Raw genomic sequence first — 24,407 nt, forward strand, 5'->3', positions numbered from 1 at the left:
CAAGTATATGAGGGGTTATATGCAGGTATATTCAGACAAATATGGCTATATATATATGTAAATATGTGGTATATTCAGCACTGTTGTTAGGGGTGGGAATCACCAGTTTCATCATGATACGATATGATATCGATTCTTTGGACAACGATACGATATTTGCCGATATCACAAAGTCTCTCACGATACAATACGATACGATTAGATTCAGGTGCCTGCGATCGATATGAGATGATATCATATGCCCATTTAACACAATCGGTAACATTTAGATCAACAAAAAAAAGGTAATGAAAATATCATTTGACATTTGTATTTTTGAGCTCTTCCAGACATTTAAAGGAAAATCAATCTATTGTTTTTAATACAAATAGACCTCCTGTTCACTGTAAAGTGCCACGTTTTTATATATTGAGCTTTAAACTACATTTTTTGGAACTCAAAACTCACAACCTCCCTCTCCCAAACCGTTCCTACAACAATTTGTTGATGTTGCATGATCATGTATAGGCCTACATTTATTATGTATTATATTGTTTATGTTTAAATAACATTTAAACATCAAACTCCTCTGACCTCATCTTGTCTTTCCAAAGACGCGCGCACACACACACACACACAGAAAGGGAGAATGCTATGCTGTAACATCTACACACACGGAGCTACTGCTGTTGTTCTTGGGCAGATATGAGACTCGCCACAGGATTTTCAAAATAAGAGTATCGATATGAATCGATCTTATTACATCGCATCGATCCGATTCGATTGTTGATAATTACATCGATGTATCGATCTGGATCGATGTATCGTCCCACCCCTAACTGTTGTACATGCCATCATACGGAGTATATGGGGTAGTTGTGATATTTAGTAACTAAAGCTAATGTTGGTCTTGTCTCCTGTTTTCTGTGCACAGCGGGGCCAGACAGTCCGGACTCGGGTCCAGCTGAACCACTACCTGCCATGGCCGACCAGACGGAACAGACCACCCTGGTCCACAACGAGGAGGAGGCCTTCGCCCTGGAGCCCATCGACATCACTGGTGAGACCTTCACCACCATTTACACCTTTATTTCAACCCTGAGCTTACCCTCATTTACACCTTTATTTAACTGAGACACTGAGATTACCCTCATTTACACCTTTATTTAACTGAGACACTGAGATTACCCTCATTTACACCTTTATTTAACTGAGACACTGAGATTACCCTCATTTACACCTTTATTTAACTGAGACACTGAGATTACCCTCATTTACACTATTATTTAACTGAGACACAGAGGTGACCCTCATTCACACCTTTATTTAACTGAGACACTGAGGCTACGTTTAGACGAGCGTTTTGGGATGGAAGTCTGAACAGAAACCGCAAAAGTCGTCTTGCGGTTTCACTTTTAATTTTGCGTTTAGACGAGCGTTTTGGGGTGGAATTCTCCGTGCAGACGAGGCTGTAACAACTCGAGACAACGGAGCCCCGCTGTCACACGATTGGCGCATATGTCACATGACGTGCTGTGAAGACCCGCCCTACTCTGCCTCTGATTCGCAGAGTGTGGGTGGGGAATGTGATTGGACCAAAGCAGAGTCACTCACAGACAGTGGGGGTCCACCGGTCCAGTCATAATAGTTGTGATAGCCGCGGGACAGATTCTTGTGTATTTAAAAGTACTGCCAATGTAGCCTTCAGGTGATCGCCATGGATAGAATCAGACATGCTTTGTTTACGCTTCTAGGCTACTGGCGCATGCCTGTGATGTAAGCAGTAGGCGCGACGAGAGCCTTGACGACCCTTTCGTCATCGTTTTATGCGGTTTTACAGTTTAGACGAGAGCGCAAAGGTTTACCGTTTCTAGGAATTCCACCCTGGAAGGTGGTCTCACTTTTTTACGGTTTCACCCCGTAAAAACGCCGTTTCCGTATAAATGAAAGGCACATCTGAAAAAATATTTTTGCGGATTCACCTGCTAGCGTTTCCGTCTAAACGGGGCCTGAGATTACCCTCATTCACACCTTTATTTAACTGAGACACTGAGATTACCCTCAAAGCTTAAAAAAAAAAAAAAAAAAAACGGGGAAACAAGTCCAGGCACGTGCAAGCCTCTGAAGGTGTGTTCACACCGAAACGTCATGATTTCAGGCTGCCAATACATTTGAAAAACCTGGAGTGCGCCATGCCTGGACCCGTGTCCCTATTTTGTATGTATAGTATCAAGAGGTTACAGCACCCAGTGTCAAAGTCAAGTGAGCAGGCATTAAAGCGTTCCATCTTGAGACTGATATCCGTCAATTTAATTTGGAGTTCCGTCATTTGATTCGGAGTCGTGACGGATTTTAACTTTAGCCAATCGGAGGTGTCAAATACCATGAAAAAGGGATTTTTTTTTCCTGCCGCGCCAAGCATAGTCATTGGCGAGCAATCGGCAGGACGCAGCGACTTGAGAGACCGGATTGCGCTAATAGTTCGTCGTCGGAAATGTATAATAAATCGCAAGATACATTCAGACAGTGTTGGATGAGATCTAACTACCGTAAATGGATTTATGGACACATTTATGCCCGGACCACAAAGCTTTTTGAAGGGTTAGTGGCGGTGTGACGGCTCTACCGGTGAGTCTCAGCCTGTTATGATATGAAAATGTAATTGTAGTGCTGTCAGACCCTGATATGGGTTGTCTTTTCCTTTTAGCTAACGCTATTAAATATATAGTGGAGGTTAAAATAAGTGACTTTGCCTGAAAAAAAAGTCGGTCAGGAGATGTTTTGACGGAGATGACTCATCCCCGCGAGAATAGACTTTACCATAAATCATAGGCTGATATACGGTTCATTCTCTAAATGTTACACGACACAAGTAATATATTTAATCACTTTTATTCTTTTAAACTGGGTCTGACCGACCTTCAGCATACATAGACCATGAACAGGCATTAGATCCAGTCGTAGAAACGCATGTCAGAAAACACAAGTTTTACGCCTCACGCGTCAATTCTCTCCATGTTTACCGACGTCACATCCACCACCTGCTTGCACTAACGTTACGCACGCCTGCTATACCGATTAGCTGACGTTGGCTTAATAACTATAATGGAAGGAGTAAGCCGGCCACTAAAAAGAAAACCCACCGGTGTTCTCAGATTAAAAGGATGAGCGGCACCACCCAACAAAAGAAAGTTTCAAGTGGAAGTTTGAAGAGACTGGCTAGGGCCTAGGCTACTGCGGGCTGTAGTGGCGAGTTGTTAACTTGTTCCGTGTCCCGCAACTATGTCAAAAAGAAAAACAGAAACAACACATTTGTCATTGTCGTGTTACTTCACAGTACAAATACGTGAGTCCTCTGCTGTGGTTGTTGTGAGTATCCTTTATTGGCTTAACTCTGTAGCAACATCACACCGGTGTATCTGTAGACGGTCTCCTCCCCACCATATGTATATTTTTTCTCGCACCCCCCCACCCCCTCCTAATCTACAGTCTCCTCCCCATCATATGTATATAATCTGTTAGGATCTATGGGTAACAGTACTGTATATTTGCATATCGTATATGTCACAAATGTAACATTACTATATACCTGTAGTATGTCATGTATGTCCCTATGCCATAAATGTTGTGTATGTCATAAATGTCACTATGAATTGAAAATGGGGGGACCCTGATGTAAACAAGACGAAAGTCTTTCTCTGGTCTGCATCCCCTTAACAATTGTGTGTATTGAGCCGTACTGTATTGTACCCATTCTGCAATCTGTTAAATATTGATTGATTGTTATTAGCAGAATGGGTACAGTACAGCTCAATACACACAATTGTTAAGGGGATGCAGACCAGAGAAAGACTTTCATCTTGTTTACATCAGGGTCCCCCATTTTCAATTCATAACATATATGACATGCATGACATACAGATAGACAGTACTGCTACATCTATACATTTATGACATACAAGATTTACAAATACAGTATTGTTTGTGATACAATAAGAGTCTAAAAAAGAGAGTATATACATTTGACGAAGAAACTGTACATTAGAGGAGGTTGGGTAGGTTGTGGCGGGGAAACTGTACATTGGAGGTGGTGGGTGGGGGGGGTTGGGTAGGCGGGGTGGGCGTAACTGTACATTGGATTATCGACGAAAACCGAAACAAGTAGGCTCCCTTAAAACGCTAACGCTATTTTTATTTTTTTTTAAATACAGTGGAGGTTAAAATAAGAATATGACTTGGCCTGAAAAAAAAGTTCAGTCAGGAGATTTCTTTTTGCTTTAATCCCTGAGTGAGGTGAGCACGTTCCTCTACTTTATTCACTTATTAAATCAAAGCATTATAACAGACATGAACACTTGCTCGTTCTCACCCCCGGACCCCAACGTGAGACATTCATATAATACCTTATTCAATACTCCAAAATTCCAAAGTCATATGTATTCTTTTAACTTTTCCACCACAGCCAACCAGATTGCGATATTGGCTTCATTAACCCTTTCACTGGGACAATACACAGAAGGTTAACGGCGACTGTCGGTTGTGTGATAGTAAAGGGTTAACCTTCTGTCGTGTGGCAGTGAAATGGTTAACACCTATAACACGTGCAGTGGATATCTCTAGATAAATGACATCAAGATAGGTGAGAATTAGGGATGCTCGATATTGGCTTTTATACCGATATTCCGATATTGTCCAACTCTTAATTTCCGATACCGATATATGCAGGGTTTCCCCCCCCAAAAAACTGAATAATTTCAGGTAACTAATAATTTCACTGGATATATATATATAACAAATATTGTTATTGATTTTTTTTTTTACCGATACCGATATTTTCCGATATCACATTTTACTGCCGATATCGGCCGATAATATCCGTCGGCCGATAATATCGGACATCCCTAGTGAGAATCCATACCTTCGGACATAACTTATCTGGTTGTATCCAGCGTGAAGCAATCAACTTTTTGGCAGCCGTAAGGCCGGCCAAAATGAGTCTCTTTACATGTACAGAGGTTGGCAATTGAGAAACATCATTTAACAATAATTAGGGCTGCAACGATTAGTAGACATAATCGACGACGTCGATCATAAAAACTCGTCGACGCCGAATTTGTGTCGATGCGTCGGATTCTTTTTTTTGCACTACCTATCTTTGTGAAAGTGGCTTCTCAGCTCTGGTCCAGCTGAAGACAAAGCAGAGGAACAGATTGGACATTGAGCATGACCTCGGAGTTGCTTTGTCTACCATCACCCCAGACTTTGAGACTCTTGTCAGGAGCAAACAACATCCCCAGTTATCCCATTAGGTCCCTGGGATGTTAAGCTAAGAAGTCTGCTAAGAAGGATATATTATATATTATTTATTATTATTATTTTATTTCATTGTGTTTTTAGCCCTAGTTGCACTTTTGTTGCAACCCCAGTTATCCCATTAGTTCCCCCAAACGTACTGTCTGTCTGTTATGTTAAGCTAAGAAGTCTGCTAAGCAGGGCTCGAGACTAACGATGTCCCGTCGTCCCGGGGACGATCAAATATTGATTTGGGACGAACAGAAATCTTTTTTGGGACGCAACCGGGACGGGGAGGATTTTTTCTTTTTTTTCACAGGAAATGTAAATTAGCGACTGTCAGTGCGCGCATATATTGCTGTCAAATGGTGAATCTAAACGTTGCATGATTAGCCGAATCCAATGTCTATCTCCGTCTCCCAAGGCAGCGATACGCTAATCCAACATCAAGCTTCTACCCACCACTCCTCAGCCAGTCGCGCTGCAGCACCAAGTTCCTACCCACCTCTCCGCAGCCAGTCGCGCTCCAGCAGCAGCATCACACCCCAAATGAATCTCGCTCCAAAAAATTAAAACTTGTTAATAACGGGTGACTAGGTGAGGGAAATCTCTCTTACCTAGGCTTTCTCCACTGTACAAAAACACCGCGAAAAGTAAAATAAATAAAAAAAACACGCTATACTGTCACTGTGGCATCCTCTCAGTGAAGCGAGCACTAAACAATAAACATGCTGCGCTATTTGAAGAGGGTGAACACAGCAGAAGATGGAGAACAGTCCCAAACTGACCAACAAGGAACTGCATCCACATCCAGCAATACTACCCCAGGCCCAGGGCCTGAGTCTAAGGTGAGGACACATTTAAATCACAGAAGTGTAATGTTAGTCTATTGGAACTGTATAGTTATCGACGCGTTCTAGTTATAGCTAACGTTACTGACTAACGTATCAGACTGCCACTGATTAATCCATAGTTCACACTATTTTATTGTTAATATTATTATATTGTTATTCCTATTTTAGTCCTATATTGACCTAAATGTTTATTGTTGTTCAATGTGAGCGATACATAGTTTGCTCTGTAGTGCCGAATTTCCCTCGGGATTATTAAAGGATTTCTATTCGATTCTATACTAACACGTAATGTTACTACCATTGCAAGTTAATTGGCATAACGTTACATTTATCGAAACGAACGCGGAGAAATAGACGACAGGCTATAGGCAAACTTCACTTCAGCTACACAATGAATCCATATTCAGTGAGGAGGGCCAGCTGGAATTTAGCAGCAGTTCGACCAGGAGGACAGCGCGATCTAAGGGACATGTTTCATTACTAGTCAAGTGTCATTACTTTAGTTATCAAAGGTGGAATCTCTGGACGCAATGACATTATATAGTTTAAAGCTAAATGACGTTTTTCTTTCTTGTTAGAAGAGGGATAACTTATTCAGTTAGATTTGATTTGATCTTTATTTATCTCTTAACATTTTCAACCATAAACACACACATTTGTAATAACAAAAAAAACTAAAACAAAATAAAATACAAATATATTTTCCTATGGAAGGAATAATCAACATGGCTCCAATTGGTTGCACCGTGACCAAATATCCCTATACTAGCACCTTGTTAAACACTTTATATATATATATATATATATATACCGTAATTCCTCTAATAGTAACCCCGGCTTGTATTTGTTTCAACTGTAGCGGGTACCAGGCTTGTATTAGGAGGAGGCCTGTATAAGAGGGAGGCCTATATTTCAAATTTTCAAACGGATCATAATGAATAAATCAACATTGTGTCAGTTTGAACCCAGTAAAATGTACTGGGTTCATTTATTGAAACCAAGTACTGTATGAAATAGTAAACAGTGCAATTACAGGTGGTCACTGGTCATTTCAACGTTTTCAAAGTGAAATCAAGTAACTAGCTCAGTATGCAGCTCAGTATATTAGTAACCCGGCTTGTATTAGGAGGCCGGCTTATAATTGCTTAGCTCAAGAGCGCACCCGGCCATTAATAGAGACCCGGCTTGTATTTGAGACCCGGTTACTATTAGAGGAATTACGGTATATATATTATATTTATTTTTAATCATAATTATTCTTGTGAAATCTTTCCACTTGGGAGCCTTTTGACTAAATCAATTTATTCTCCCCTTCTCTGAATGGTGTTTCTTATGGCAATAACAACTATAGACGACAAAACCAAAGTAAAGAAACAACATTTGATTTTTGGGACGGTTACATTCATTTTGGGACGGTTAAAATTGTATTTCGGGACGGTTCTGGGACGGTGGTGAAAAAAGTTAGTCTGGAGCCCTGCTGCTAAGGGGAGCTCCCGTAGCTCACCGCATATCTCGGCGCTATTTCTGCGTCGGGGAAAACCGTGCTCGTCACGGATCTGGGGGACACGAGTTCGATTCCCAGACCCGCCGTCATTTCGCAGAATGTCTTCCCCTGCTCTACATCCCATTTCAACCTGTTTCTGTAGGTCATGCTTGACCAGAAAAAGCGATAAACGCTAAAAAATAAAGTTTTAAAAAAAGAAGTCTGCTAAGAGCCCGGAAAAGGAGCCGCGCCCACAGGAAGCAGAGATGGAGGGTGTGACAGAAATAATCGTTAGATTAGTTGACTAATCGAAAAAATGATCGACAGATTAGTCTACTACCAAAATAATCGTTAGTTGAAGCCCTAACAATAATACAGAAGGCAAGGTCGGTATGGTCAAAGAGAAAATCTCTGATAGCTGAGAGGTAACATTTTCCCAGAAGATCTCAACAGGAGGGCACTCCCAGTACATATGCATATATGTTCCAATGCCACCGTTTGGACACAAGGTACATCGAGAGTCAGGTCCGAGACCCATTAGGTTCAATCGCCTGGGGGTCAAATAAGTCCTATGAACAAGATTTAGATGAATCTGTTGGTGATCTGGGTTGCGTGATGATAGCAGAATATTTTCCCAGACTGCATCCCAATCAAAATCTATATCCAACTCGGGGATATCCTTTCTCCAAATCGTATCTAGGGGTAGGTCCTTATATGAGGACATAAGTAAGTGGCGATAAAAGTCAGAGACGAAGCCTCTCCATGTCTCCCTGTCATAAAATAATTTGTGAAACCGGTGACGCTCTAGTGGAACGTCCCATGGAACGCCATGAGCCTTCAGAGCTGCTCTCATTTGTAAATAAAAGAAAAAGGAGATTCCGGGGAGATCATATCCGTTGGATAGATCCTGGAAATATCGAAGACCAGAGTTATCAAAGATATCCCCCAATGTATGGATGCCTTTCCCTTCCCATCTAGGGTACCTAATGGGTTGTTGTCCAATAAGGAGTAAATTGTTATTAAATAGGGGGGAATGCGTGTGCCATTTATGGCGGTTAGTGCACGCTTTCTGGGTGTCACGCCAAATCTGGATCACATTTGATGATGTGATAAGAGGGCCAAATCGTAATTTGCATTGCTTAATTGAAATGTTGGTATACACAATATCCTGAAGTCTATAAGGGGTCACTATCTTCTCCAATGGTCGCCAGGACACAGCTGCTTGAGCGTCAAACCAAGTGATGAGAGGTCTCAAAGAGTAAGCTTGGAAATAATATTTGAAGTCTGGAAACCCCCATTGAGTTTACTCCTCTGTGCAGTGGATCTCTTTAACACTTTGAATGCCCAGCAGGGGGGCGCACATTTAGTGATTGAATGCCCACCATCCGCTTCAATGTTAACGTTAATATCGCCTAATCTATGTTTTAAATTATGGCTGTGTCTAATCTGCCCGTCGCATTATCAATGACCCATCTCCAGTCAACATTGTCGAAGCGGATTGTTTTTTTATCTGTTAATTTCCGTTTTATAGCATTTTGAAAAGCCCTCGTTTTCAAGAATAAAAAAAAAAAATCCCTGCTAAACGCTGATGTACTGTAATATTCTAGAACGTTGTCATTGTTAGGCCTATTTATTAATCGTTTTCAAATTAACGCTAGATTATCGATAGTATATGTGTACGTATGCCGCAAGCTGTAAATCGATTTTCTTATTTCCTGATCACTCGCACAGTCAAAACAGCCATATCACATATAGGGGGGAAAGCTTATATCTCCGTGAAAAAAGGTCTGATTATCCTAACACTGGTAAAATAGATTCCTTACCTGAGATCCGATGGTATCCAAATGGATTATTCCAATTCCTGATCGACCATTCCAAAAATCTATCCTTTTATTGATCCCACGCGTATACTGTAAAACAGCGTATACACGCTGTGCTGAGGGTCCAACATGAAGCTGATCGGCCCCGGTTACATGCGTGAGAAGTAAAATGTGGAGTCCGGGTTTTTTTCCCCCCATGCATTTTCATTGAGTCTAATCCAAAAGGGTGAATTACCATCTGGGAGATGATAGGGGCGCTTTTTTCACATCCAAGCGCCTGGGTTGGCTGATTTACCAACGGTAGACTCGGTTGATGAAATATGAATTCAGATCGCTAATAAAAAAATTAAAACGAGAAAAAAATTAATATTCTCGTTATGGGCATTCAACCCGTGGGGGGTAAACCTGAGAAAACTCGGGTCGGGCATCCAAGGTGTTAAGCGTGGGCGTTTGTTGTTCCAGACGAATTTATATGCAGCAGAGTGCAGTTTTTGCCAGTAACCAACAGGAGGAGATAACGGTAGCATGGAGCTGATGAAGTTAATTCTGGGTAAAACATTCATCTTAATTATTGAGGCACGGGCCTGTAATGAGTTTTTATTTGGACCACCTGTTGAAATCATTCGTAATCCTGTCACCCAAGCTGGAGTAGTTATACTTTACTGTCTGGCTAATAGTGGGGAATATTTCAATCCCAAGACACTTAAAGTGCTCTACCATGAGTTTGCTGGGAGGATGGTTGCCTTCGCAGTCTCATTGAGTGGAAGGAAGGCTGATTTTGGCCAGTTGATCTTAAATCCAGAGACTGCCAAAATCATCTATTACTTGGAGAAGATGAGGTAGAGGGACGGCGGGGTTCTGCATAAATAAGAGTACATCATCTGCGTATAAGCTGATATGGTGATGTGTGCCCTTAATTGACACAGGGGATATAATCTGGGGTTTTCTTATGTACTGAGCTAGAGGTTCGAGTGATAAAGCAAAGAGTCCGGGACTAGGAGGACAACCCTGTCTAGAAGACCGCGAGACAGAAGAGCGGAGACCAGAGTTTCCCTGTTAAGATCATGGCCGAAGGCCCTGTATAGAGAACTTTGACCCCATCCTTCTAAGGACTGCCCACAAATAAGACCACTCCAATCTGTCAAAGGCCTTCATTGCGTCTAAGGACATGACAGCCGTAGGGGTTGCGACATCCTTGCTCGCATCAATCACGTGCAGTAACCGTTTGATATTATCCGTGACCAGTCGGCCTCTTTATAAAGCCAGTCTGATCAGGGTTAACCAGAGATGTCGTATGCTTTTGAAGTCTGATGGCTAGCACCTTAGCACAGGGGTTCCCAAACTTTTCGTCTATATTAATCCCAGCCCAAGAGTGCTTCGCGTTTCTGATTGGCCACGACGCCCATGTGACCGCGGTAGAGCGGAAATAGGCTGCTGCCTCCCCGTCAAGAAAGACAGACAGGCATTCTATTGCCATGCTCTGCGACAAACTCTAACCTTAACCAACTCCGAAAGAATGCCTAAACCTAACCCTAACCTTAACCAACGCCGAAAGAATGCCTAAACTTAACCCTAACCAACTCCGAAAGAATGCCTAAACTTAACCCTAACCTTAACCAACTCCGAAAGAATGCCTAAACTTAACCGGCGAAAGAATGCACGTTTATATAGAGAGATGATAAATTAATTAAACGGGGGGGGAAAATGAAGTGATTCGAACTTGTCACCAACGCACCGCAGGCTCCACAGCAAGGCGGCGAACGAGTTGAGCTAACCGTCGATGTTAAAACGGGGGATTACGGCTGCAACCTATGCGCCTCTGCCGCGGGGCGTGCTAGGCGTTGTCGCGGCTAATCAGCGAAAACGCGTAAGCACATTTGGCAGCACTCTTGGGCTGGGATTAAAGAATAGGCCCCCCGCGTGGCGCCTCGCGACCCCGACTTTGGGAACCCCTGCCTTATCATATAGCTTGAGATCGGCTCCGAGGAGACTTAAGGATCTATAGCTGCCACATTCGGTGGGATCCTTATCTTTCTTGAGTAGGACAGATATAAGTGCCATATTGACATCCCTGGAAAAATTGCCCTCTTTGACTGAGTGTAAAATTATTGAAAGTAATAAGGGACCGAGTACATACTTGTTTTATGTTTCTATGTTCGAGACAAATAAAAATCAAATCAAATCGTCTAAAGGTTGGAAGAACATCAATCTTTTTAAAGGAAAACTCCAAAATTTTGGGAAACTAGCTTACCGTCTTCTCCAGAGAGACAAGAAGATAGATACCAGTTTACTCTCTGTGCGTTAAGTAGAAAGCTATCTGGCTGCACGTTAGCCTAGCTTAGCACAATGAATAGAAGCGGACATGACCGGGTAGCCTAGCCATTGTCCAACTAACACCTCTCCCGAAGGCTACCCGGTCATGTCTGCTTCTATTCATTGTGCTAAGCTAGGCTAATGTGCAGCCAGATAGCTTTCTACTTAACGCACAGAGAGGAAACTGGTATCTATCTTCTCGTCTCTCTGGAGAAGACGGTAAGCTAATTCCCCAAAATGTTGGGAGTTTTCTTTTTAAAGTGTGTTGAAGAAACCCTGAAGCGCCTCTTGACCGTGTGTTTCCCCTCCTCTCCTTCCTATCCTCCTCTCCTCTCTGCTCCTCCTCTCCTCTCCTCTCCCCTCTCCTCTCCTCTCTGCTCCTCTCTTCTCTCCTCTCCTCCTCTCCTTCCTATCCTCCTCTCCTCTCTGCTCCTCCTCCCCTCTCCTCTCTCCTCTCCCCTCTCCTCTCTCCTCCTCTCTCCTCTCCTCTCTGCTCCTCTCCTCTCTGCTCCTCCTCCTCTCCTCTCTCCTCTCCTCTCTGCTCCTCCTCTCTTCTCTCCTCTCCTCTCCCCCTCCCCTCACCTCTCCTCCCCTCCCCTCCCCTCTCCTCTCCTCTCCTCTCCTCTCCCCTTCCCCTCTCCTCTCCTCCCCAGTGAAAGAGACCAAGGCCAAGCGCAAGAGGAAGCTGATCGTGGACAGTGTGAAGGAGCTGGACAGTAAGACCATCCGGGCTCAGCTCTCGGACTACTCCGACATCGTCACCACGCTGGACCTGGCCCCGCCCACCAAGAAGCTGATGATGTGGAAGGAGACGGGCGGCGTGGAGAAGCTCTTCTCTCTGCCGGCGCAGCCGCTCTGGAACAGCAGACTGCTGAAGGTGAGGGGGGGGGCGCTCTGGAACAGCAGACTGTTACACTAGCAGACTAGTACACACAGACATAATACTTACATCATAACATACAACATACAAGTAAACATGACAAAGGACTAGTACACACTAGGGCTGACCCCTATTAATCGATTAGTCGACTAATCGGTCGAAAGGGGCCGTAGTCGACTGGCCAACCTCTTAGTCGAATATAATATTAAAGGGGAACTATTTTACTATTTCTTTCACTATTTGGGCACTTTTACACAATTCCTGTGAGTCTATGGAACTCTGTAATATATATATTTTTTTTATTCATTGTTTTGTATTTCTAATCAAGTCCTCAAAAACAGCATTTTTCTACCTCAAGATTTCGAGCTGTTTTGAGCCTGGGCTGCAGGTGCCACCTAAACCACTGCGGAGCGTCCCAACATTAACATGCAGCAGTGACTATATGACATCACATATAGGCACATTTTCAAACGACTCAGTTCAGTGAGGGTGAATATTGTGAGAGGAGAATTGGAAGAATGCGCCAATATGAGAATTTTGAGACATAGATCATATTAATATAAGTTCACATAGCTAGGAAACAATGCTAAACACTCAAAAAGGCCATTTATAAGATAGTTCCCCTTTAAAAAAAAAAAAAAAATTATCATTCTTTCCAAAAGAAAAGAGGCATAGAAGCATGGCTAATGGCATGCATACCAGAGGCTAACTGCCTACGAAAACAGGCACAGAGGCACTGAAAGAGGATTTCACCCGTCTAATGAACACACTAGACTAGACAAATATCAAGATGTATCCATCAGTGGACCAATTGCATGCCTTCACAGAGGACAAGAAGCCTTCAGTCGACTCCTTCAGACATTAAGCACCCCCCACAGCCCAGATGGAATGATTAAAAAAAAAAAAATTAAATATTTTTTTTTTCTCTTTTTTTTTTTAAGTCGACCAATATTCGACTAACGGAAAATGTTGGCCAATCCTATTCGACCATCCAAATCCTTAGTCGGGGACATCCCTAGTAGTAGTACACAGACATAATACTTACATCATAACATACAAGTGAACATGACGAAGGACTAGTACACACAGACATCAAGTGAACATGACAAAGGACTAGTACACACAGACATAATACTTGCATCATAACATGCAAGTAAACGGGACAAAGGACTAGTACACACAGACATAATACTTGCATCATAACATACAAGTAAACGGGACAAAGGACTAGTACACACAGACATAATACTTGCATCATAACATACAAGTAAACGGGACAAAGGACTAGTACACACAGACATAATACTTGCATCATAACATACATTAAGTAAACGGGACAAAGGACTAGTACACACAGACATAATACTTGCATCATAACATACAAGTAAACGGGACAAAGGACTAGTACACACAGACATAATACTTGCATCATAACATACATTAAGTAAACGTGACAAAGGACTAGTACACACAGACATAATACTTGCATCATAACATACATTAAGTAAACGGGACAAAGGACTAATACACACAGACATAATACTTGCATCATAACATTACAAGTAAACATGACAAAGGACTAATACACACTAGGGCTGGGCAATTCTTGCTAAAATGTGAATCACGATTTTTCTCTAAGAATTGAGATCACTTAAAATTAATAAACTAAAATAATTTAATAAAAAAAAAAAATTATAAAAAAAACCATAACTTAGAAATGAGATTGCATAGGTCTATGAATCGAGAGGGCGGCTAGGTGGTATAGTGGGCAAGGCACTCGCCACCAGTGTGGAGACGCTAGGATTCGCATGTTCGAATCCAGCTCTCCACATTGTTTTCAGTTTAGCTGGTCGTCCGCAGTAATACACATTGGCCGTATTACGGGGAGGGAAACTGAAGGGTGGGGATCGGGCGTTGTGAACAAGCGACTCCTACAAGTCGGTTGGTGCGCCTGCGCAGTAGAATCAGGAAGTGTCGGGGGCAGCGTGAGCCTCCCACGCGTTACTCCTAGACACTGAGAGATCGAGCTGCGCAGGTGAAAAGATGCGACTGCTGTTACCTCAAGTACCGGAGGGGACTTGTGCTATGTATGACTTAGTCCACATTGCAGCCGGCTTGTGGGAGTCAAGAAACAGCGTTCGTGACAGGGGAGGGTTGAATTGGATGATACGAAATTGGGATGGGAGAAAATATAGAAAAATGGGAGAAAAAGTGGATAAAAAAAAGGTCTATGGATCGAGAGTGCTTTTTTTTTTTTTTTTTTTTTTTTCTCTTCGATTAATTGCCCAGCCCTAGTACACACAGACATCATGTAATAAAGATAAACGGTCTTGTTTTGTGATCTTGTTGTCGCTGTAAATGAGGGTAACCTCAGTGTCTCACAAGTTGAGATAAAGGTTTGAAGTGTGCCTTCGTCTGTTAACCCTTTCACCGCCGCGCTACCAAAACGCTTAACCCTTTCACTGCGACAGCACAGAAGGTTAACCCTTTCACTGCCACACGACCGTCAGTTGTGTGATAGTAAAGGGTTAACCTTCTGTCGTGTGGCAGTGAAAGGGTTAATGACGAAATACAATGGAGCTTAAATCCCCCCCTCTGCTCCGAGATGTCGGATGTTCACTCCTCTCTCTCTCTCTCTCTCCCCCAGATGTTCACGCGCTGCCTGACGCCCCTGGTGCCGGATGAGCTGAGGAAGAGGAGGAAGGGAGGAGAAGCAGACAGTCTGGACGAGTTCCTGAAGGAGCTGGAGAATCCAGAGGTCCCCCGAGAGGAGGTCCTGGGGGCGCAGAGAGACGTCATCGGTGAGAGAGGGGGAGAGATGGGGGGGGGGGGTCCTGGGGGCGCAGAGGGACGTCATCGGTGAGGGGGGGGGGGGGGGGTCCTGGGGGCGCAGAGAGACGTCATCGGTGAGGGGGGGGGGGGAGGGAGGTCCTGGGGGCGCACATTAACCCTCAAGTGTCTGGTTATAATGGCATCATGGTTAAAACCACCGTTAATCATCAACAGTGTCTGGTTATAATGGCATCATGGTTAAAACCAACATTAACAGCGGTTAACAGAGGACAGCGGTTTGTTATGGAATAAAACAATAACAACTTGCCACGAGTATATACGTGGCTCTGGTCACAACGCATGGCACCGAAACACGTATATACTCGTGGACGGACGGCATAGTGTTAACCCTCAACAGTGTCTGGTTATAATGGCATGGTTAAAGGAAAACGCCAACATTTTGGGAAATTTGCTTATTTGCCATCTTCCCTGGAGTTAGACAAGAAGATGCATACCCTTTTCTTCTCTGTGCGTGCATTAGGCTTAGGGAACAGCCGCTCCGTTAGCATAGCTTTGGTTATAATGGCATCATGGTTAAAACCACTGTTAACCCTCAACAGTGTCTGGTTATAATTGCATCATGGTTAAAACCACTGTTAACCCTCAACAGTGTCTGGTTATAATGGCATCATGGTTAAAACTACTCAAAAACGTTATTGTGATAAAATAATCAAATTATTTTCATAACTCTATCGATAATTATTGTCGATATACATTTCTGTCAAGTTTAATTAACTTCTTATGGCCGGCGCCGACGGGCTATTAATAGACTCACTTGTTTTGCTGCGATAGAACGAAGTGTCGAAGACGTCATTACGAGACGAGTTGGAGTCGAGAGCCGTCGCGTGTCGAGCCAACCCTTTGAGAAGCGTTGTGGTCCCGGCTTGAATTCTCCATGAATGTGTCCAAGTCCATAATCCATATAAATCCATTTAGTTATATCCAACACAGTCTGAATGAATGTTTATTGTGATTATGCCGCGTGATTTCAAACCACCAAAACAACTGAATGTCTCGAGTTGATGTCGTCATCAGTCCGCGCACATTCTTCTCCGCAGTAAACACGGCCCAGTGCATAGATTATTATATTCCACCAGGGGGCAACCTACCGCCACTGGATCATATGCATTATAAGAATGGAACACAGTTAGCCAGAGCAAGCGGTGTATCCCACGACAATGTACTAAAATCACCCTAAAATACTCCGTTCCGCCCCAATACATTGCAACGACGTCTACCGCATACCCCACACTACTCTAACCGTTACCCTCAGAATTCACGCCACACACCCACTCTGCACGTAAACTATAAAATAGCGGCGTGCAAGCTAATGATCCTAGCCAGCCTTGTTTCCTACCCAGACTCCCAGAGGTGCACCGCGGGTCTCCTTCGCTGTCGCCATCTCCTTCAACAGTGTCTGGTTATAATGGCATCATGGTTAAAACCACCATTAACCCTCAACAGTGTCTGGTTATAATGGCATCATGGTTAAAACCACCATTAACCCTCAACAGTGTCTGGTTATAATGGCATCATGGTTAAAACCACCGTTAACCCTCAACAGTGTCTGGTTATAATGGCATCATGGTTAAAACTGACCCTAATCGGTCGAAAGGAGCCGTAGTCGACTGGCCAACCTCTTTGATAAAAAAAATATTATATATTTTTTTTTACTTTCTTTCCAAAAGAAAAGAGGCCTAGAAGCATGGCTAATGGCACGCATACCAGAGGCTAACTGCCTACGAAAACAGGCACAGAGGCACTGAAAGAGAATTTCACCCATCTAATGAACACACTACAACAACATCCATGACAAATTCCAATCTGGCTTTAAACCACGACACAGCACTGAAACTGCTCTCCTCCGTGTCTTAAATGACCTGATTACAGCTGCTGATGCAGGAAACTCATCCCTACTATTACTCCTTGACCTCTCAGCCGCCTTTGACACGGTAGACCACCACATCCTTATAGCTCGCCTCGAGCATTACGTAGGCCTTAGGGGCCCCGTCTTAGACTGGTTCCGGTCCTACCTGAGTAATAGGACCTTCTCTGTCCAACTCGGTGATCTCACTTCCTCTGTGGCCCCCCTCACCTGCGGGGTGCCCCAAGGCTCGATATTGGGTCCCACTCTCTTCCTCCTATACATACTCCCCCTAGGCCAGATCTTGGCAAAACACAAGATCTCATTCCACTGCTTCGCCGATGACGTGCAGGTTTACCTCCCCTTAAAGCCCACCCAAGGGAAGACATCAATAGAACCACTGCTTGACTGCCTGGCAGAAATCAAGTGCTGGATGTCCGAAAACTCCCTGACATTGAATGAAGGGAAAACCGAGGTCATTGTTTTTAATAGTGCCCCCCCGCCTCCCCTCATTGACGCACTTGGTCCCCTGGGCCCAAACCTCTCCACCTCTGTCAGGAACCTCGGGGTCATTTTCGACAGTAATTTTAAATTCGATAGACAGGTCAGTGCCGTAGTGAAAAATAGCTTTTATCACCTTAGACTCCTGGCGAAGACAAAGGCATACCTCTCCCAAAGTAACCTAGAGACGGTGGTGATACATGCCTTTGTCACCACCCGCCTCGACTACTGCAATGCTCTGTACACTGGCATTGACAAGTCCCTCCTCCGTCGCCTACAACTGGTGCAGAACGCAGCCGCGCGCCTCCTCACCAAAACAAGAAAATACGAACACATCAGCCCAGTTTTGGCCTCGCTCCACTGGCTGCCTATTAGCTTCAGGATCGATTTTAAATTAGCACTAAATGTTTTTAAATCATTAAATGGCACGGCTCCCTCCTATCTGTCCGAGCTCCTGCACCGCCACACCCCCCACCGATCCCTCAGATCAGCTGACCAGATGCTATTGGTGGTACCCAGAACCAGGCTAAAAACTAGGGGAGACGGAGCTTTCTCCACCGCAGCGCCTAGACTGTGGAACAGCCTCCCCCTCAGCGTACGGACTGCCCAGACCGTACAGGCTTTTAAATCTCTTGAAAACCTACCTGTTCTCCTTGGCCTTCCCCCCTACTTAACTACCACTAGACCCCTGACCCTTCTATCCTCTTTGTTTTACTGTGTCCTACCAGTTTTTATTACTTTCATTGCTTTATTATGTTTTTAATCTTATATCTTGCACCATATTGTTTGTTTTGTTGCTTTCATTGCTTTGCCATGTGTTTTTTTTTTTTATTTCTTTCTATCTTATACCTTGCCTCACACTAATTTGTTTTTATCAACCTGCTTGTGAAGCACTTTGGTGTCAGCTACCGCTGCCTGGAAATGTGCTATACAAATAAAACTGACTTGACTTGACTTGACTTGACACTAGACTAGACAAATATCAAGATGTATCCATCAGTGGACCAATTGCATGCTTTTGCAGAGGACAAGAAGCCTTCAGTCGACTCCTTCAGACATTAACACATTGTGGACGAACCACATATAAAGCTGTGGCAAGTTGTTATTGCTTTTATTCCATTTAATGACCTGTTCAAGGTCGCCGAGCGGCACTGCAGATTTTCAATACTTTATGAATTCTACAATGTGCAATACCGGCCAGATCCTCTTAGGGGCGCTACTGCAATGTGCCCTGTGGGCGAACGGATCACTTTTCTTTTTTCCTTTCAATGGAGATTTTTAGTAGCCGGATTCTGAATCAGCATCCTGTAACTTTGATTACGTTTCGAATCGCAGATTTCACCATGCAATAAGGGGATTTATCATCAGCCAATGGACGTAGCGATCTACCAGATGGCGATCGATAACGGGGAAATGCTCGGGGGGGGGGGGGGGGATCAGGGTAACCACGGTAAGATCCCCTTCATGTAAATTACAGCCCGATCGGACACCGTTCTGATAGCCATCCAGGCGAACGGCCTATGTGGCTAGTTAGACGAACACTGTTATCGGTAATCAATAATAATAAACGACGTCCCCCGCCCCCCCCCCCCCCTTTCATGCATACATGCTTTGGGACAGTCCCGATCATATGCAGTTTTAGTTATTTCTGTAGCATCTGTAAAACGGAAATGCCATTGGATATAACGTTAGCAGCTATTAGCCATTTATCTAGTTTTCCAGAAAATATACTAGCCCAAATCCGCTATAAAGCTTATATTCACGGCGCTATAAAATGACAACCATTTTGAAGGGACGGTTTATGAACTCAATTGACAATGAGAATGGACAGATAGCAATACTATAAAGTATAGATAGATTCACAGCCCAAATGGAATGATAAAAAAAATTATAACATTTTTTTTTTTAAGTCGACCAACGGCAAATTTTGGCCAATCATAGTCGACCATCCAAATCCTTAGTCGGGGACAGCCCTACTTGCCTGGGTAAATAAACGTTAAATAAATGTAAAAAAAAAAAAAAAAAAATAAATATTGCATTCTAATGCCAATATCGGCCGATAATATCGGTGCATCACTAGTTAAAACCACCGTTAACCAGGTCTCAACGGTGTCTGGTTATTGTGTCTCTCCTCTCAGACCAGACCATCATGGAGGAGCCCAGCATGCTGGCAGCGTCTGTCATGGAGGGCAGCAGGACCACCCTGGATGAGACGGCCATGCCCCCCCCCTCAACGCCCCGCGGCGTGAAGCGCAAGGCCCTGGACACCACCACCGCCCTGCCTGTGAGTACAAACCTAACCATAACCCCAACCCTGCCCGTGAGTACCACCCTAACCCCAACCCTGCCCGTGAGTACAACCACCCTAACCATAACCCTGCCCGTGAGTACCACCCTAACCCCAACCCTGCCCGTGAGTACAACCACCCTAACCATAACCCTGCCCGTGAGTACCATCCTAACCATAACCCTGCCCGTGAGTACAACCACCATAACCCTAACCCTGCCCGTGAGTACCACCATCATAACCATAACCCTGCCCGTGAGTACCACCCTAACCATAACCCTGCCCGTGAGTACAACCACCATAACCCTAACCCTGCCCGTGAGTACCACCATCATAACCATAACCCTGCCCGTGAGTACCACCCTAACCATAACCCTGCCCGTGAGTACAACCACCATAACCCTAACCCTGCCCGTGAGTACCACCATCATAACCATAACCCTGCCCGTGAGTACCACCCTAACCATAACCCTGCCCGTGAGTACAACCACCCTAACCCTGCCCGTGAGTACCACCCTAACCCTGCCCGTGAGTACAACCACCCTAACCCTGCCCGTGAGTACAACGGAAACAACACGTTTGTCATCTGTAGTAAATCAAGAGATTGTGGACTCTGATGAGGACATGATTGAGGAGGTTTAAGTTAGGTTTACAAAACCTTTAAATTGTATTGTTCTGTTAAATCCTGCAAAGAGGGTAGAGAGTGAGGAGTCTGATGTTTAACAGTAGGTTACAATTTAAGATTGACTTGACATGTATTGATTCATCAATCATCAATCAATATATTATATATAGTATATAGTAACAAATTGTAAAGCGCTTTGGATAAAAGCGCTATATAAAAAGCAGCCATTCATTCAAAAGCAGCCATTATTTGCTTCGGAACAATCCCAGTTGCGATATCAATCACACTTACACAATTACTTTTGTGTTGACTTGTCGCCAGATTCCTGTTTTTGGTTTCTAGATGAGGTAGGAGCTGGAAAACACAACTGTTCCATAGCCTGAAGTCTTATAGTCATACAGTCCAATGTTTATAAAAGATCCCACGGAAAATTTGTTTTGTAGAAAGGTTTTTGTAATGTGTGTACGTGTACGGTACCCGTAAAAACAGCGTGATTATCCAAAAGTGCCGTCCACTTCTTAACATTCTGACGCTAGTCGGAACAAAGTGGTCATGTGACGGAGCGCTTCAGCCCTGAGCTGACTGAGGGCGCTTTCACATATAGTTTTGGTGGACTCTGTGCGGTTCGGGGGGTGAAGTTGCAACATTGTTGCATTCTTCATTTGGTTCGTCTGCATTCACATTGTAATTTGTCAAGCGCACTAAACTTTCTGAACAATGTCACGTGGTCGAAAAGGGCGCTCGTCTATTGGACACAATAGAGAGTGGAAATGTGTGTGTGTGTGACTGCGAGCCCTAACGTGTGTGCGTGCCTTAAAGTATTCACGCGTCCCGCATATTGAGAGGATGTCCCTCTTTTCGAAGCAAAAAAAAAACATTGATCTAAAGCCCCTCCCTACAGGCAACCCGCCTCTTGTCCACACACATTGCTCTGCTCGTGACGCTACCTCATATCGCAGATATGATTGGTTAGGTAGTAATTTAGCGCTCTGCTCGTGAGAGGTGACTCACTTCCTATATTTGGTCCTCGTTTGGTCCGATGAAGTGAACTGAGACCTACGTTTTCAGGCGGACCAGAGTTTACGTGTTTGGTCCGCACCAGAGTTCGACTGGGCATTCACACCACCCCAAAAAAAGCGGACTATCTGAGAAAACGAACTCTGGTCCGATAGTCCGGACCAAACAGCTCTGGTGTGAAAGCACCCTGACTAGAGCAAAGTGCTCATGTGGAATAACTCCTCTGTTTGTAGAACCCTGGAGTAGAGGGAATAACTCCTGTGTTTGTAGAACCCTGGAGTAGAGGGAATAACTCCTGTGTTTGTAGAACCCTGGAGTAGAGGGAATAACTCTGTTTGTAGAACCCTGGAGTAGAGGGAATAACTCCTGTGTTTGTAGAACCCTGGAGTAGAGGGAATAACTCCTGTGTTTGTAGAACCCTGGAGTAGAGGGAATAACTCTCCTCTGTGTTTGTAGAACCCTGGAGTAGAGGGAATAACTCCTGTGTTTGTAGAACCCTGGAGTAGAGGGAATAACTGTTTGTAGAACCCTGGAGTAGAGGGAATAACTGTTTGTAGAACCCTGGAGTAGAGGGAATAACTCCTGTGTTTGTAGAACCCTGGAGTAGAGGGAATAACTCTGTTTATTACATGGCGTTTTAACATTCGCCGAAATGCTTGATTGTGATTGGTCAATAGCCCCTGACAGCTGTGAATTATTTTTCGATAACCACCGGTGATTATTGTTTTTCGCAGCTGGAGCAATCAAGCCCACTGACGCACACTGGATCAGTGCAATCAGACACACCTGCCGGCTGCCGGTGATAATAATAATCACTTTATTTGGGCTGACAGAGCCACAGAACAACTGCGTCTGCATTTGATCTCGTCTTGTCGATGGTGTAAAATGAATTGGGTATATTGTTAGTAAGTTAGCCATGTAATAAGCGGGATAATGTATAGCTATACTCTGTCATTGTCGCAAAATAATTGACCTTCACTGACGTTTAAAACACCTCGGCGAGGCGCCACAGTGTTTTAAACTCCGTGTCGGTCAATTATTTTGCGACAATGATCTCATAGCTATACATTATCCCTTACTTGTAGAACCCTGGAGTAGAGGGAATAACTCCTCTTCTCTTCCAGATGGCCCCTCCAGCTCTGGAGGAGCAGCAGCCGGCGGTGGCGCCTGCGGAGGAGCTCTCGGTTCTGTCGGAGAGCCGGTTGGACCTGCCCCAGGTGGACCTGCCCGCGGAGCAGAGCAGCCTGAACCTCACACAGCTCGTACCAGAGCTGGACCTGCTGGCGGAGGAAAAGGAGAAGAAGGACGACAGCGAGGAGGAGGTGAGCCGCTTCATTCACCTTCTGTTGGTCACACATGAGCTACAGGTACACTACAGGGAAGTGCTTCATTCACCTTCTGTTGGTCACACACGAGCTACAGGTACACTACAGGGAAGTGCTTCATTCACCTTCTGTTGGTCACACATGAGCTACAGGTACACTACAGGGAAGTGCTTCATTCACCTTCTGTTGGTCACACATGAGCTACAGGTACACTACAGGGAAGTGCTTCATTCACCTTCTGTTGGTCACACATGAGCTACAGGTACACTACAGGGAAGTGCTTCATTCACCTTCTGTTGGTCACACATGGGCTACAGGTACACTACAGGGAAGTGCTTCATTCACCTTCTGTTGGTCACACATGGGCTACAGGTACACTACAGGGAAGTGCTTCATTCACCTTCTGTTGGTCACACATGAGCTACAGGTACACTACAGGGAAGTGCTTCATTCACCTTCTGTTGGTCACACATGAGCTACAGGTACACTACAGGGAAGTGCTTCATTCACCTTCTGTTGGTCACACATGAGCTACAGGTACATTACAGTGAAGTGCTTGGTTCTGGATGAGCCTCCTCCTGAGATTGTGCTTCATACAGTAAAACATTATAAAGACCAAACACTATACAACATATTAGGGGTGTAACGATGCATTGATTAATCGAAATGCATCGATTCTAATGTGTTAGAATCGATGCATCGATTTGAATATGTTAGAATCGATTATAATCGAAATAAAAAAATATTATTATTTTTCTTTTAATTTTTTTGTGTGTAATTGTTTATTGACCTATAGTCCATTAACACTTTGAATGCCCAGCAGGGGGCGCACATTTAGTGCTTGAATGCCCACATCCACTCCAATGTTAACATTAATATCGCCTAATCTATGTTTTAAATTATGTCTAATCTGCCCGTCGCATTATCAATGACTCATTTCCAGTCAACATTGTTGAAGCAGATTGTTTTTTTATCGGTTCATTTACGTTTGATAGCATTTTGAAAAGCACTAGTTTTCACGGAAAAAAGAAGACATTCTATGATAATCGCCCTTTACTGTAATATTCTAGAACGTTGTCATTTTGCGGCCTATTTATGAATAGTTTTCAAATAAACACTAGATTATCGATAGTATATGTGTACGTGTGCACGCTAGTGCCGCGCGCTGAAAATAGATTCTCTCAGTTCCTGATCACTCTTTTTTTTTTTTTTTTTTTTTACTTTGGCCATTTCCCTGGCTCTTTTATACGTTTATCGCATTTATACTTGGTCAAGTTCGACCGACAGAAGCAGGCTGAAAGGGTTCAGATGGGGGGGAAGACACTCTGGGAAAGG

The 24,407-nt window shown here is 43.9% G+C and overlaps 1 protein-coding gene across 1 annotated transcript in view; it reads left to right on the forward strand.

The window, feature by feature from the left end:
• Nucleotides 1-24,407, forward strand: part of LOC311223145 (double-strand-break repair protein rad21 homolog A-like) — a 45,502-nt gene that overhangs the window by 15,297 nt on the left and 5,798 nt on the right. The window contains exons 8-12 of the mRNA XM_084307895.1: nucleotides 914-1,039; nucleotides 12,395-12,618; nucleotides 15,269-15,422; nucleotides 19,957-20,102; nucleotides 22,872-23,069. Coding sequence (XP_084164021.1) covers nucleotides 914-1,039; nucleotides 12,395-12,618; nucleotides 15,269-15,422; nucleotides 19,957-20,102; nucleotides 22,872-23,069 — 848 coding nt within the window. The remainder of the gene's footprint in view (nucleotides 1-913; nucleotides 1,040-12,394; nucleotides 12,619-15,268; nucleotides 15,423-19,956; nucleotides 20,103-22,871; nucleotides 23,070-24,407) is intronic.

The sequence above is a fragment of the Notolepis coatsorum genome (genome assembly GCF_963971535.1).
Source record: "Notolepis coatsorum genome assembly, chromosome: 2".
In the NCBI taxonomy this organism is placed as follows: Eukaryota; Metazoa; Chordata; class Actinopteri; order Aulopiformes; family Paralepididae; genus Notolepis; species Notolepis coatsorum.